At 38.9% G+C, this 16,140-nt stretch overlaps 1 protein-coding gene across 4 annotated transcripts in view; it reads right to left on the minus strand.

The window, feature by feature from the left end:
• Positions 1 to 2,422: 2,422 nt before the first annotated feature.
• MBIP (MAP3K12 binding inhibitory protein 1) overlaps positions 2,423 to 16,140 on the minus strand; it is a 35,227-nt gene continuing 21,509 nt past the window's right edge. Inside the window, exon 8 of one of the 4 annotated variants that reach the window (XM_030854814.3) lies at positions 2,423 to 3,005. In XM_030854814.3, the coding sequence (XP_030710674.1) occupies positions 2,898 to 3,005 (108 nt within the window). In that variant the 3' untranslated portion in view covers positions 2,423 to 2,897. The remainder of the gene's footprint in view (positions 3,006 to 16,140) is intronic. The other 3 variants (XM_030854813.3, XM_030854812.3, XM_030854810.3) reach the window with 3 other exon arrangements.

The raw sequence follows: 16,140 nt of genomic DNA on the forward strand, positions 1-16,140 counted from the left end.
CATGCAGTTCTTGGGAATGATTTTAAAGTCCCATTTTTTTTTTTTTTACCAGGTGACCCCATTTTCAAGGATTCCACAAACATGGTACAAGACTGTGTGTACAGTGCATATTCCTATGAAGAGGTCCTGCCCCATCATCCTGGCCACAACTGACTGAGACCCCTGATGACATTGAGATTCAGTTTCTGAAGGACCTGAACTAAGATACAAAGACAGGTAAGCAGGCAAGGGTCAATGGAGTTGCGAGGCTCTATAGAGCTGGGCTCAGAGTGTGCACCATGGAAGTTCAAAGGCATGAACAAGCCAAGGTGATGGAGACAGGGCTAACATGTCACCCATGTGAGGAAGCAGAAATGAAGAGGCCTTCAGAGAAACCAGTTCACAGAGAGAGAATAAAGCAGATGCATAGATGCTTATGTGTAAGAGAAAAAGAATGAGGAAGACAGAGGGAAAGAGACACAGAGGGAGAGGGAGAGCAGAAAAAAAGGAGGGTAGGGGACAGAGACAGAAGCAGAGCCAGAGGCAGCTAGAGACACAGAGAAAGAGATGAACCAAACCACTGGTAACCTTCTGGATGCCACACTGTCAAGCTATACTTCCTGCAATTAAATTCCAGATTTCTGATGCTTTTTAACAATTCTGCTTTACAAGCTATTTTAGGTAGATTTCTGATTCTTGCAACCAATTACTGAGCTAAACATCTGCTCCTTGATTATACCTGCTTTAAAAAAAACTTTTTTTACTGCAGTATAGTGGATTTATAATATTGTGTTCCAGGTGTACAGAAGTGATTATTTTTGCAGATTATATTCCAATATAGATTATTACAAGATAATGGGTATAATTCCCTGTGCTATACAGTAAATCCTTGTTGCTTATCTATTTTACACATAGTTTCTGTTAATGCCATACCCCTAATTTGTCCCTCCTCACTTCCCCCTCACCTTTGATGACGGCAGGTTTGTTTTCTAGGTCTGTCTGTTTGTGTTTTGCATATTACATTCATTTGTAATTTTTTAGATTCCACATGTAAGTGATGTCATAAGTATTTGTCTTTCTCTGTTGGACTTCACTAAGCATGATATTCTCTAGGTCCACCCGTGTTGTTCCAAATGGCAGTTATTTCATTTTTATGGCCAGGTAATATTCCACTGTGTGTATCTACCACATCTTCTTAAGCCAATCATCTGTTGATGGGCACTTAGGTTGGTTCCATTTCTTGGCTATTGTAAATAGTGCTGCTATAAACATTAGGATGCATGAATCTTTTTAAATTAGTGTTTTTGTTTCCTCTGGATATATACCCAGGAGAGGAATTACTGGATCATATGGCAGTTCTATTTTTAGTTTTTTAAGGAACCTCCCCAGTGCTGCACCAATTTACATCCCAACCAACAGTGTATGAGGGTTCCCTTTTCTCCACACCCTCTCCATCATTTATTGTTTGTAGATTTTTTGATGCTGGCCATTCTGACTGGTGTAAAGTGATACCTCATTGTAGTTTTGATTTGCATTTCTCTGGTAGTTAGTTGAGAAATGATGTTGAGTATCTTTTCATGTGCCTGTTACCCATCTCTGCCTTCAGAAAAATGTCTATTCAAGTCTTCTGCCCATTTTTTGATTGGATTGGGTTTTTTTGATAGAGTTCTATGAGCTGTTTAAATAGTCTGAATATTAACCCCTTGTCAGTCGCATCGTTTGCAAGTATCTTCTCCCATTCTGTATGTTGTCTTTTTGTTGATGGCTTTCTTTGCTACGCAAAACTTACAAGTTTAATTAGGTCCCATGTGTTTATTTTCGCTTTTATTTCTTCTGTATTGGGAGACTGATCCAAGAAAATATTGCTACAATTTATGTCAAAGACTGTTTCACCTATGTTCTCAGAGTTTTATGGTTTCATGTCTTATATTTAGGCCTTTTAACCATTTTGAGTTTACTTTTGTATATTGTGTGAGGGAATGTTCTAATTTCATTCTTTTCCATGTAGCTGTCCAGTTTTCCCAGCACCACTTGTTGAAGAGACTGTGTTTTCTCTGTTGTATATTCTTGCCTCCTATGTCATAGATTAATTGATCATAAGTGTGTGAGTAGTAGCTGCATCTTTTAAATGTTTAGTTTGCAACTATGGAAATATATGTGCTGCCTAATATAAAACTGGGGCACTCCAAAAAGGTGAGGCTCTCAAGGGAGAGGAACTATATAAGTTGTAACATCTTAACTACTTTCCAAAGACACACTTGGTTTTAGTCAATAGTAATAATAGCTAACATTTACTAAGCACTTCTTTTAGGCCAGTTTCAAAAGCTGTACATGTATGATTTCAACTACTGTTCATAACAAATGTAGGATATATTATCCTACATTTTACAGCTAAGGAAATAGATTAAGGTCACACAGTCTAAAGGGATAAAAGGTATGGTCTACTATTTAGATTAAATTGACACTTGGAAAAGAATATATGCATTCATTTAAAACTCACTTCAAATTTTTATTGAATGCCTATTATGTACAAAGTACTGGTTTAAACTAAAACTGGTTAGTATCAATGTTACAAATATAAAGTCTTCTTAAATATCACTATTCAAAATAAATCTTCCTTTCTGTGGTAAACACACACATACACATGAAGATGTACTTTCAAATTAAGTTTTTCAATTTCCAAAATACCTCCTTTAAAACAGAAGGGAATAAATTCCAACATTGCTATTTTCAATGCATTAACTATTTTAAAGTACACTGGAATATTTGAAGATTGCTTGCTGCAAAGTGGACTCACATGAAAATAAACCTTGCTTTCAGAGGGACGTCTACATTAATACACTGCAATTAATTAAATGGCTATGTAAGTAAGTTATACACACATATCTAAAAAAGTAAAATGACAACAGAGGAGTTTTTCATGGAAGGTGATGCGTCACCATAGATTCTGCTTCTCTTGATTTTCTGAGCAGAGCTTGCTTGAGGGCACTAATTTTCTCATCAAGTTCAGCCAGTGAATAGTTCTGCTGTAAACAATAACAAATTGCTGAAGTATCTTAATGCAGATAAAGTTCTAAATGTACTATAAATATATAAAAATCCAAAAGCATGGTAAATACCTTTTTCTCATGAGAATTTAAAAACTGAACTATATATTAATGTTGACTATACTATAAATTTAAAGGCATAAAATAACAAGGCTTAAATATTTCTTACTTTTGCTTTTCTAATGACTAAGCTCTCCTGGAACTTTTATACTTTTTGAAAGGATTGTAAAAACATTTTTTCAACTGACTGACTATTCTCATAATCAATAGTAAAAAAAAAAGTATTTATTTAGGACTAGTTTAACTGCTTAAAATAACTAGAAATTCTCTTTTGATAGATTAACTGCAATCAACTACCTCTCCTGGAAAAAATGGATACTCTCAAATATACTCAAAATTTTACAATCAAAAAAATAAGGAGAGGGGGATCAAGATGGCAGATGAGGAGGATGTGGAGCTCACCTCCCCACACAAACACATCAAAAATACATCTACATGTGGAACAGTTCTCATGGAAAACTAACTGGAACCTGGCAGAAGAACTGTACAACCACAGCTGCAAGGAAGATCTCTACAAAACTAGGTACGACAGAAAATAAAACACATCAGGTCAGGACGGGTACCCCTGGGAGGAATATGTAAGGAAGAGAAGGTTTGCATGGGTGGACCCTGGCATTGGGGAGCAAGCAGGTTAGGCCACAATCCTTAATTCCAGTCCTGGGGTCCTGCACAGGGGTGAGAAGTGCCCTTGCCTGCTGGGAAATCCACTGGGACAGAGAGAAGGGCTGGAGAAACCTAGACTCTACCCAGGAGGAGTACATGTGCTGGCTTCCCAATAATCAGGGTGGAGAGAGCCTTGCACTGGTGGATGCTGCCTCATTACACCTCCCAATCCGAAGGGGTGTACACCCCCGGCCCTGTTCACTCCACACCACAGACTGAGAGGTCTGGGCCAACTGAACACTGGGAAAAAGATGGTCTAGTGATGCAGGGACAGAACAGGGTGCCTAGAGTATGATCCGGGTGGGGCAGCGGCAGCCATTGTCAGAGCACTCAGGAACACAGTGGTTCATCTCCTAGCGAGAGTGCCCTGGAATGTCCAGTCCACACTGCAGCTTAGTGCTAGATTCTAAGAGAAGACTGCCACGGAGGCAGCCCAGATCTCAGGCAGCAGTGCAGCCACCTCAATTCCTGCAGTCACAACACTCCTCCATGCCATACCTTTGCACTAGATCCCGGACGAATACAGTAGAGGAAAACACGTAGCCTTGGGCTGCTTCTAAGCAGAACCACAAACACCTACACAGGCAGTGCATAGGTTCTCTCTGACTGCACTGGGCCTCACTTGCTTCAGCAATCACCTTCTTGGGGCAGGGCACACACTCAAGGTTAAAGAAGCCTGATCTAACCCAACCCTCTGGGCTTCTACAACAACTGTGAAATAGACCCCACCCTTGACAGGGCGGTGACAGCAACAGCAGAGAGAAAGCCCTGCCTCACACCCTGCACAGGCTTTAGATACTCCAACACCAACCACATCCCCTATTAAGGGGATAATGGCCAGCACACCCAGAGGAAAGACATGGCTGTCATCCATACTAAAACCATCCCTTGCACCAAAGACACTGGATACAGTTTACACAGAAATGTCCCCACGCAGAAACAATCCTTCAAGAAGACCACAGTAGATAACTTTCTGCCTCTATGAATTTAGAAGAAAGTTAAGTAAAATATATAAAACAAATACTAACAGACATAAAAGGAGAAGTTGACTATAATGCTAGGAGACTTTAACAGCCCACTGACATCAAAGGACAGCTCATCCAGACCGGAAATCAGTAAGGCAACAGAGGTACTAAATGACACAATATACCAGTTGGACTTAATTGATTTGTACAGGATGCTACATCCAAAAAACCCAGAATACACATTCTTTTCAAGCACGCATGGAATGTTCTCTAGGATAGACCGACCATAAGGTCACAAAACAAGCCACAACAAATTTAAGAGGACAGAAATTATTTCAAGTATCTTTTTTACTGAAAATGGTATGAAACTAGAAATCAACCACAGAGACAAAAACAGGAAAAGGAGAATAAAAAACATGCACTAAAAAACCAGTGGATGAATGATGAAATCAAAGAAGAAATCAAAAAATACCATGACAAACAGAAATGAAAAACACAACTTTACAAGATCTATGGGATGCAACAAAAGCAGTTCTAAGAGGGAAGTTCATAGGGATATAGGCCTTCCTCAAGAAAGAAAAATCCTAAACAACCTAACCTACCAGCTAAAATAATTAGGAAAAGAACAAACAAAAATACAAAATATCAATAAAACCAAGAGGTGGTTTTTTAAAAAGACGAACAAAATCAACAAACCTCAAGCCAGGTTCCCCAAGAAAAAGAGGACCCAAACAAAATACGAAATGAAGAGCTATAACAACTGATACCAAATACTACTACGAACAGTTATATGCCAACAAATTGGACAAACTAGAAGAAATGGACAAGGTTCTAGAAACACAGCTGCCAAAACTGAGTCAAGAGGAAACAGATAATTTGAACAGACCAATCACTAAAAGTGAAATAGAATCTCTAATTAAAAAAAAACCCCACAAAACTCCCTGCAAACAGAAGTCCAGGACCAAACGGATTCACCGGGGAATTCTACCAAACATAGAAAGAAGAACTCATACCTATCCCTCTCAAAGAGGAGGGAAGTCTCCCAAATTCATTCTATGAGGCCACCATCACCCTGATACCAAAACCAGAAAAAGACACTATAAAATAAGAAAATTACTGGCCAATATTTCTAACAAATATAGATGCAAAAGCCTCAACAAAATATTAGCAAACCGAATCCAACAATACCTTCAAAGGATCATGCACCATGATCAAGTGGGATTCATACCACAGTCACAAGGATGGTTCAACATATGCAAATCAATGTGATACACCATATTAACAAAAGGAAAGACAACACATGATCATCTCAATAGATGCAGAAAAAGTATTTGAAAAAATTCAACATCTATTCATGAGAAAAACTCACAAAGTGAAAATATCTCACCATAATAAAGGGCATTTATGACAAACCCACAGCCAACAGAATATTCAAGGGTGAAAAGCTCAAAGCCTTCCAGCTAAATTCAGGAACGAGCCACTGATGCCTACTCTTACCACTTCCATTTAACATACTATTAGAAGTCCTACCACAGCAATCAGACAAGAAAAAGAAATAAAAGGTATCCAGATTGGAAGTGAAGAATTAGAACTGTCACTATTTGCAGATGACATGGTACTCTACGTAGAGAACCCTGAAGTCTCCACACAAAAACTATTAGAACTGATAATGAATTCAGTAAGGTAGCAGGATATGAGATTAATATAAAGAAATCTATTGCATGTCTTTACACTAATAATGAAATATCAGAAAAAAATTTTAAAAGGCCCATATAAAACCATGTCGAAAACAAAAAACCAAAACAAAAAAAACCTAGGAATAACTTAACCAAGGAGGTGAAAGACCTATATGCTGATAAAATGGCCATACTTCCCAAGCAATCTACAGATTTAATGCAATCTCCATCAAAATACCTATGACACTTTTCACAGACCTAACACATAAACCTAAAAGTTACATGGAAACACAAAAGATCCAGAATTGCCAAAGCTCTCCTGAAGGAAAAGAACAAAGCTGGAGGTATAATACTTCCAGACTTCAAACTATACTAAAAAGCTACAATAACCAACACAGCTCTGTATTGGCCAAAAAACAGACAAATAGATCAATGGAACAGAACAGAGAACTCAGAAATAAACCAATGCACCTATGGTCAATTGATCTACAGACCAGGGAGGTAAGAATACACAATGGAAAAAAGACAGGTTTTTTTTGGTGGGGAAAATGACAGACTCCAGGAAGGCTAAAGCCAAGGACTACTTCCCAGTACTTCTGCTGCCAGTGTCCGTGTCCCTGTGGTGAGCAACAACTGCCCCCCACCCATGCAGGAGACCCTCCAAAACTAGCAGCCATGAGGCTGACACAGTCTTGGTGCTCTGAGCAGGTGTCAGGCCTGTGCCTCTAAGGTGGGAGAGCCGAGTTCAAGACATTGGTCCGTCAGAGACACCCTGGTCCCACATAATATAAATCAGCGAGAGCTCTCCCAGAGATCTCCATCTCAACACTAAGACCCAGCTCCACTCAACAACCAGCAAGCTCCAGTGCTGGACAACCCATGCCAAACAACTAGCAAGACAGGAAAACAACACCACCCATTAGCAGAGAGCCTGCCTAAAATCATAATAAGCTCACAGACACCCCAAAACACATCACCAGATGTACTTCTGCCCACCAGAAAGACAAGATCCAGCCTCATCCAACAGAACACAGGCACCAGTCCCCTCCACCAGGAAGCTTACACAACCCACTGAACCAAACTTACCGAAGGGGGATAGAGACCAAAAACAACGGAAACTACAAAAAGGAGACCCCCAAACACAGTAAATTGAGCAAAATGAGAAGACAGAGAAACACAGAGCAGATGAAGGAGCAAGGTAAAAACCCACCAAACCAAACAAACGAAGAGGAAATCTACCTGAAAAAGAATTCAGCATAATGATAGCAAAGATGATTCAAAATCTTGGAAACAGAATGGAGAAAATACAAGAAACGTTTAACAAGGAACTAGAAGAACTAAAGAGCAAACAATGATGAACAGCAGAATAAATGAAATTTAAAATTCTCTAGAAGGAATCAATAGCAGGTTAACTGAGGCAAAACAGGTAAGTGACCTGGAAGATAAAAGAGTGGAAATAACTAGTGCAGAGCAGAATAAAGAAAAAAGAATGAAAAGAATTGAGGACAGTCTCAGAGACCTCTGGGACAACATTAAACACACCAACACTCGAATTATAGGGGTCCCAGAAGAAAAAGAGAAAAAGAAAGACACTGAGAAAATATTTGAAGAGATTATAGTTGTAAACTTCCCTAATATGGGAAAGGAAATAGCCAGTCAAGTCCAGGAAGCGCAGAGAGTCTCATACAGGATAAATCCAAGGAGAAAGATGCCAAGACACATATTAATCAAACTATCAAAAATTAACTACAAAGGAAAAATATTAAAAGCAGCAATGAAAAAATCAAGTAACATACAAGGGGATCCCCATAAGGTTAACAACTGATCTTTCAGGAGAAACTCTGCAAGCCAAAAGGGTGTGGCAGGACATATTTAAAGTGATGAAAGGGAAAAACCTACAACCAAGATTACTCTACCCAGCAAGGATCTCATTCAGATTTGAAGGGGAAATCGAAGGCTTTACAGACAAGCAAAAGTTAAGAGAATTCAGCACCACCAACCCATCTCTACAACAAATGCTAAAGGAACTTCTCTAGGCGGGAAAGACAAGAGAAGGAAAAGACCTACAATAATAAACTCAAAGCAATTAAGAAAATGGTCACAGGAACATACATATTGATAATAACCTTAAATGTAAATGAATTAAATACTCCAGCCAAAAGACATACACTGAGTAAATGGATACAAAAACAAGACCCGTACATATGCTGTCTACAAGAGACCCACTTCAGACCTAGGGACACATACAGACTGAAAGTGAGGGGATGGAAAAAGATATTCCATGCAAATGGAAAACAAACAGAGCTGGAGTAGCAATTCTCATATCAGACAAAATAGACTTTAAAATAAAGACTATTACAAGAGACAAAGAAGGACACTACATAATGATCAAGGGATCGATCCAAGAAGAAGATATAACAATTGTACATATTTATGCACCCAACATAGGAGCACCTCAATACATAAGACAAATGCTAACAGCCAAAATGGGGAAATCGATGGTAACAAAATAATAGTAGGGGACTTTAACACCCAATTTTTACCAATGGACATCATCCAAAATAAAAATAAATAAGGAAACACAAGCTTTAAATGATACATTAAACAAGATGGACTTAATTGATATTTCTAGGACATTCCACCCAAAAACAACAGAATACACTTTCTTCTCAAGTGCTCATAGAACATTCTCCAGGATAGATCATATCTTGGGTCACAAATCAAGCCCTGGTAAATTTAAGAAAATTGAAATCATATCAACTATTGTTTCTGACCACCACGGTATAAAACTAGATATCAATTACAGGAAAAAATCTGTAAAAAATACAAACACATGGAGGCTAAACAATACACTACTAAATAACCAAGAAATCACTGAAGAAATCAAAGACAAAATTAAAAAATACCCAGAAACAAATGACAATGAACACGACACCCCAAAACCTATGGGATGCAGCAAAAGCAGTTCTAAGAGGGAAGTTTATAGCAATACAATCCTACCTCAAGAAACAAGAAACAACTCAAATAAACAACCTAACCTTACACCTAAAGCAACTAGAGAAAGAAGAACCAAAAAACCCCAAATTAGCAGAAGGAAAGAAATCATTGAGATCAGATCACAAATAAATGAAAAAGAAATGAAGGAAATGATAGCAAAGATCAATAAAACTAAAAGCTGGTTCTTTGAGAAGATAAACAAAATAGATAAACCATTAGCCACGCTCATCAAGAAAAAAAGGGAGAAGACTCAAATCAATAGAATTAGAAATGAATAAGGAGAAGTAACAAATGACACTGCAGAAATACAAAAGATCATCAGAGATTACTACAAGCAACTATATGCCAATAAAATGGACAACCTGGAAGAAATGGACAAATTCTTAGAAGTTCACAACCTGCCAAGACTGAATCAGGAAGAAATAGAATATATGAACAGACCAATCACAAGCACTGAAATTGAAACTGTGATTAAAAATCTTCCAACAAACAAAAGCCCAGGACCAGATGGCTTCACAGGCGAATTCTATCAAACATTTAGAGAAGAGCTAACACCTATCCTTCTCAAACTCTTCCAAAATATAGCAGAGGGAGGAACACTCCCAAATTCATTCTACGAGGCCACCATCACCTTGATACCAAAACCAGGTAAGAATGTCACAAAGAAAGAAAACTACAGGCCAATATCACTGATGAACATAGATGCAAAAATCCTCAACAAAATACTAGCAAACAGAATCCAACAGCACATTAAAAGGATCATACACCATGATCAAGTGGGGTTTATTCCAGGAATGCAAGGATTCTTCAATGTACGCAAATCAATGTGATAAACCATATTAACAAATTGAAGGATAAAAACCATATGATCATCTCAATAGATGTAGAGAAAGCTTTTGACAAAATTCAACACCCATTAATGAGAAAAACCCTGCAGAAAGTAGGCATAGAGGGAACTTTTCTCAACATAATAAAGGCCATATATGACAAGCCCACAGCCAACATCATCCTCAATGGTGAAAAACTGAAAACATTTCCACTAAGATCACGAACAAGACAAGGTTGCCCACTCTCACCACTATTATTCAATATAGTTTTGGAAGTTTTAGCCACAGCAATCAGAGAAGAAAAGAAATAAAAGGAATCCAAATCGGAAAAGAAGTAAAGCTGTCACTGTTTGCAGATGACAAGTAAAGCTGTCACTGTTTGCAGATGACATGATACTATACATAGAGAGTCCTAAAGATGCTACCAGAAAACTACTAGAGCTAATCAAGGAATTTGGTAAAGTTGCAGGATACAATATTAATGCACAGAAATCTCTTGCATTCCTATACACTAATGATGAAAAATCTGAAAGTGAAATCAAGAAAACACTCCCATTTACCATTGCAACAAAAAGAATAAAATATCTAGGAATAAACCTACCTAAGGAGACAAAAGACCTGTATGCAGAAAATTATAAGACACTGATGAAAGAAATTAAAGATGATACAAAGAGACAGAGAGATATACCATGTTCTTGGATTGGAAGAATCAACATTGTGAAAATGACTCTACTACCCAAAGCAATCTACAGATTCAATGCAATCCCTACCAAACTACCACTGGAATTTTTCACAGAACTAGAACAAAAAATTTCACAATTTGTATGGAAACACAAAAGACCCTGAATAGCCATAGCAATCTTGAGAACGAAAAATGGAGCTGGAGGAATCAGGCTCCCTGACTTCAGACTATACTACAAATCTACAGTAATCAAGAGAGTATGGTACTGGCACAAAAACAGAAAGATAGATCAATGGAACAGGACAGAAAGCCCAGAGATAAACCCCCGCACATATGGTCACCTTATCTTTGATAAAGGAGGCAGGAATGTACAGTGGAGAAAGGACAGCCTCTTCAATAAGTGGTGCTGGGAAAACTGGACAGGTACATGTAAAAGTATGAGATTAGATCACTCCCTAACACCATACACAAAAATAAGCTCAAAATGGATTAAAGACCTAAATCTAAGGTCAGACACTATCAAACTCTTAGAGGAAAACATAGGCAGAACACTCTATGACATAAATCACAGCAAGATCCTTTTTGACCCACCTCCTCGAGAAATGGAAATAAAAACAAAAATAAACAAATGGCACCTAATGAAACTTAAAGCTTTTGCACAGCAAAGGAAACCATAAACAAGAGGAAAAGACAACTCTCAGAATGGGAGAAAATATTTGCAAATGAAGCAACTGACAAAGGATTAATCTCCAAAATTTACAAGCAGCTCATGCAGCTCAATATCAAAAGAACAAACAACCCAATCCAAAAATGGGCAGAAGACCTAAACAGACATTTCTCCAAAGAAGATATACAGATAGCCAACAAACACATGAAAGAATGCTCAACATCATTAATCATTAGGGAAATGCAAATGAAAACAACAATGAGGTATCACCTCACACCAGTCAGAATGGCCATCATCAAAAAATCTACAAACAATAAATGCTGGAGAGGGTGTGGAGAAAAGGGAACACTCTTGCACTGTTGGTGGGAAGTTTAACTGATACAGCTACTATGGAGAACAGTATGGAGGTTCCTTAGAAAACTAAAAATAGAACTACCCAGCAATCCCCCTACTGGGCATATACCCTGAGAAAACCATAATTCAAAAGGGGTCATGTACCACAATGTTTATGGGAGCTCTATTTACAATAGCCAGGACATGGAAGCAACCTAAGTGTTCATCGACAGATGAATGGATAAAGAAGATGTGGCACATATATACAATGGAATATTACTCAGCCATAAAAAGAAATGAAATTGAGTTATTTGTAGTGAGGTGGATGGACCTAGTCTGTCATACAAAGTGAAGTAAGTCAGACAAAAACAAATACTGTATGCTAACACATATATAAGGAATCTAAAGGAAAAAAAAATCATGATGAAGATCCTAGGGGCAGGACAGGAATAAAGATGCAGATGTAGAGAATGAACTAGAGGACACAGGGTGGGGAAGGTTAAGCTGATACGAAGTTAGAGAGTGGCATGGACTTATATACACTGCCAAATGTAAAATAGATAGCTAGTGGGAAGCAGTCACATAGCATAGGGAGATCAGCTCAGTGCTTTGTGACCAGAGAGGTGGGATAGGGAGGGGGGGAGGGAGACGCAAGAGGGAGGAGATATGGGGATGTATGTATGTGTATAGCTGATTCACTTTGTTATAAAGCAGAAACTAACACACCATAGTAAAGCACTTATACTCCAATAAAGATGTTAAAATAAAAGAAAAAGAAAAAAGACAGTCTCTTCAGCATGTGGTGCGGGAAAGCTGCACAGCTATATGTATATCAAGTCGCTCCCCCACACCATATAGAAAAGTAAACCGAAAATAGTTTAAAGACGTAAATATAGGACATGACACCAATAAAACTCCTGGAAGAAAAACACAGGCAAAACATTTTTCAGCCATAAATCACAGCAATTTCTTAGATCAGTCTCTCAAAGCAAAAGAAGTAATAGTAAAAATAAACAAGACCTAATCAAACTTAAAAGCTTTTGCACAGCAAAGGAAATCATCAACAAATTATAAGACAACCAACATATACTGCAGAGAGAAGACCAGCCCAGAGCATTTGGCTTTGAAGCCCAGCAGGGATGGCTTTTGGGAATCCCACAGGGTTGGGGAAATAAAGACTTCACTCTTAAAGGGCACAAAATTTCACACACTCTAGGATCCAGAGCAGAATCAGAAATTTGACAGGAGCCTGGGTCAGACCAACTTTCTGATCTTGCAGAGTCATCCAGAGAGACAGAAATTAGTTGTAGCTCACCCTGGTTACACAGCCACTGGCTGGTGGGCCAGCCATTTTTAGAAGCCTGTTCTAACATGTGGACAACACTGGTGCTAGCAAGTGGCATTGTGGAATCCTCCCTCTAGATTATTAGCTGCAGGACCCAGCCCCGTTCTAGCTCAGCAGCCTGTAGGCACCAGTGCTGGGATGCCTCAGGCCAAAGCAACTAAATGGGCCGGGACACAGCCCCACTCACCAGCAGACAGGCTGCCTTAAGACCTCCTCAGCTAATGGCTACCTCTGGACACAGCCCTGGCAACCAGAGGATCCAGGACCCAGCTCCACCCACAAGTGGGCAGGCACCAGTCCCAGAAACCCCTGGGCCCCGGCCCTGCCCTGGAAGCCTGCTTTAACCTCTGAACCAGTCTCACCCACCAAGGGACAGACACCAACCACAAGAAAACCACAGCTCCACAGCCTGCATACCCAGACTGCCTACCAGTAGGCCACACTTTAAACTGGGACCAGCTTGGCCCTGCCCAGTAGCAGGCCAACACAAGCTTCAGGATGTCCTGGATGCCACACTCAACTGTGTCAGGAACCGGCCCCACCCACCAGTGATGCAACACTAGCTCTGGGTCACCTTGGCCATAGAATTAAGACTCCAGGACCTGGCTCTGCCTGCCAGTAGGTGAGCACTAGCTGCAGGACCTGGATTCACCCACCATGTGCAGGCAACAGCCCTGGAGTGTCCTGGAACTTGACTCCAGCCACTAGTGGGGCAAAATTAGCTCCAGGGCTACCTGGGGTTCTGCAGTCGGCCACCGTGTGACCCAGTCCCACCAACCTGTGGTTGGCAGCCTCCACACAAGGCAGGACCTGGCAGCCAACCAGACTAGGGGCCAACCAAGCCTACTAGACCACCCACATAGCCAGCCGCAACAGAAGGACCCATGCAGCTCTCATAGGGGGAACCCCTAGAGCACACAGCTCAGGTAACAAAAGGCCAATTCTCCATTGTTGGGAAACATAACCAACCACCAGATACATAAAAGTAAAAACAGCAACTCAGGCAAAATGAGACAACAAAGGAACATGTTCCAGACAAAAGAACAAGATAAAATATGAGAAGAAGAACTAAGTGAAGTGGAGACAGGAAATCTACCTGAGAAAGAGTTCAGGTAGTGATTGTAAATATGACCAAAGAGCTCAGGAGATGAATGGATGCACAGAGAGAGAAGTTAGAAGTTATTAACAAAGAGTTAGAAAACATAAAGAACAACCAAACAGAGATGAAGAATACAGTATCTGAAATGAAAAATACACTAGAAGGAATCAACAGTAGACTAAATGAAAGAGAGGAATGGATCAGTGAGCTGGAATACAGAGTAGTGGAAATCATTGATGCTGAACAAACAAAAGAAAAATGAATGAAAAGAAATGAGGACAGCTCAGGAGACCTCTGGGACAACACTGAGCACACTAATGTTTGCATTATAGGGGTCCTAGAAGAAAAGAGAGAAAAGGGCCGAGAACATATCTGAAGACATAATAGCTGAAAACTTCCCTAATCTGGGAAAGGAAACATCCAAGTCTAGGAAGCACAGAGAATGCCACTCAGGATTAACCCAAAGAGGAACACACCAAAACACACTGTAATTAAAATGGCAAAAATTAAAGTTAAATGTAGCAAGGAAAAAGCAACAAGTTACATAAAAGGGAATTCCCTTACGGCTTTCAAGTGATTTTTCAGCAGAAAGTCTGTAGATCAGAAAGGAGTTGCATGATATATTTAAAGAGATAAAAGCGAAAAACCTACAACCAAGAATACTCTATGCAGCAACGCTCTTGTTCAGATTTGATGGAGAGATCAAAAGCTTTACAGACAAGCAAAAGCTAAGAGTTCAGCAGCACCAAATAAGCTTTATAAGATATGTTAAAGGAGTGTCTAGAAGCAGAAACAAAAGGCCACAAATAGAAATGTGAAAATTACAAAAGGAAAAGGCTCATCAATAAAGGGAAACATACAGTAAAGGTAGTAAATCATCCATGCACAAAGATAGTAAGAAGGTTAAAAGACAAAAGTAGTAAAATCATCTAACATCCACAATAAACAATTAAGGGATACACAAAAAAATCAGATGTAACAATATGACATCAAAAACAGTAATCATGAGGCAAAGAGAGGACAAAGGCAGGGTTGTTAAAATGCATTTGAAATAAGAGATCAACAACTTAAAACAATCATGTATATATATGTGTGTGTGTGTGTGTGTGTATATATATATAGTCTGCTATATAAAAACCTCATGGTAACCACAAACCAAAAATCTGTAATAGATATATACACAGAGAAGAAAGACAAATCCAAATATAACACTAAAGACAGTCATCAAGTCACAAGAAAAAAAAAGCAAACAAAAATTACCTACAAAAAACAACCCCAAAACAATTAACAAAATGTCAACAAGTACATATCAATAATTACTTTAAATATAAATGGACTAAATGCCACAATCAAATGACAATGGCTAAATGGATAAAAAGCAAGACCTCTATATATGCTGCCTACAAGAGACTCACTTCATATCTAAAGTCTCACACAGACTGAAATTGAAAGGATGGGAAAAGGTAGTCCATGCACATGGAAATCAAAAGAAAGCTGGAGTAGCAATATTTATATCATACAAAATAGACTTTAAAATAAAGACTGTTCCAAGAGACAGAGAAGGACATTACATAATGATCAAGGGATCGATCCAAGAAAAAGATGTAACAATTGTAAATACATATGCACCCCAGCATAGGAGCACCTAAATACATAAAGCAAATATTAACAGACATAAAAGGAGAAATTGACAGTAACACGATAATAGTAGGGGACTTTAACACCCCACTTATATCAACAGACAGATCACCCAGATAGAAAATCAATAAGGAATCACTGGCCTTAAATGACACATTGGAC

The sequence above is a fragment of the Globicephala melas genome, chromosome 2, assembly GCF_963455315.2.
Source record: "Globicephala melas chromosome 2, mGloMel1.2, whole genome shotgun sequence".
NCBI lineage: Eukaryota > Metazoa > Chordata > Mammalia > Artiodactyla > Delphinidae > Globicephala > Globicephala melas.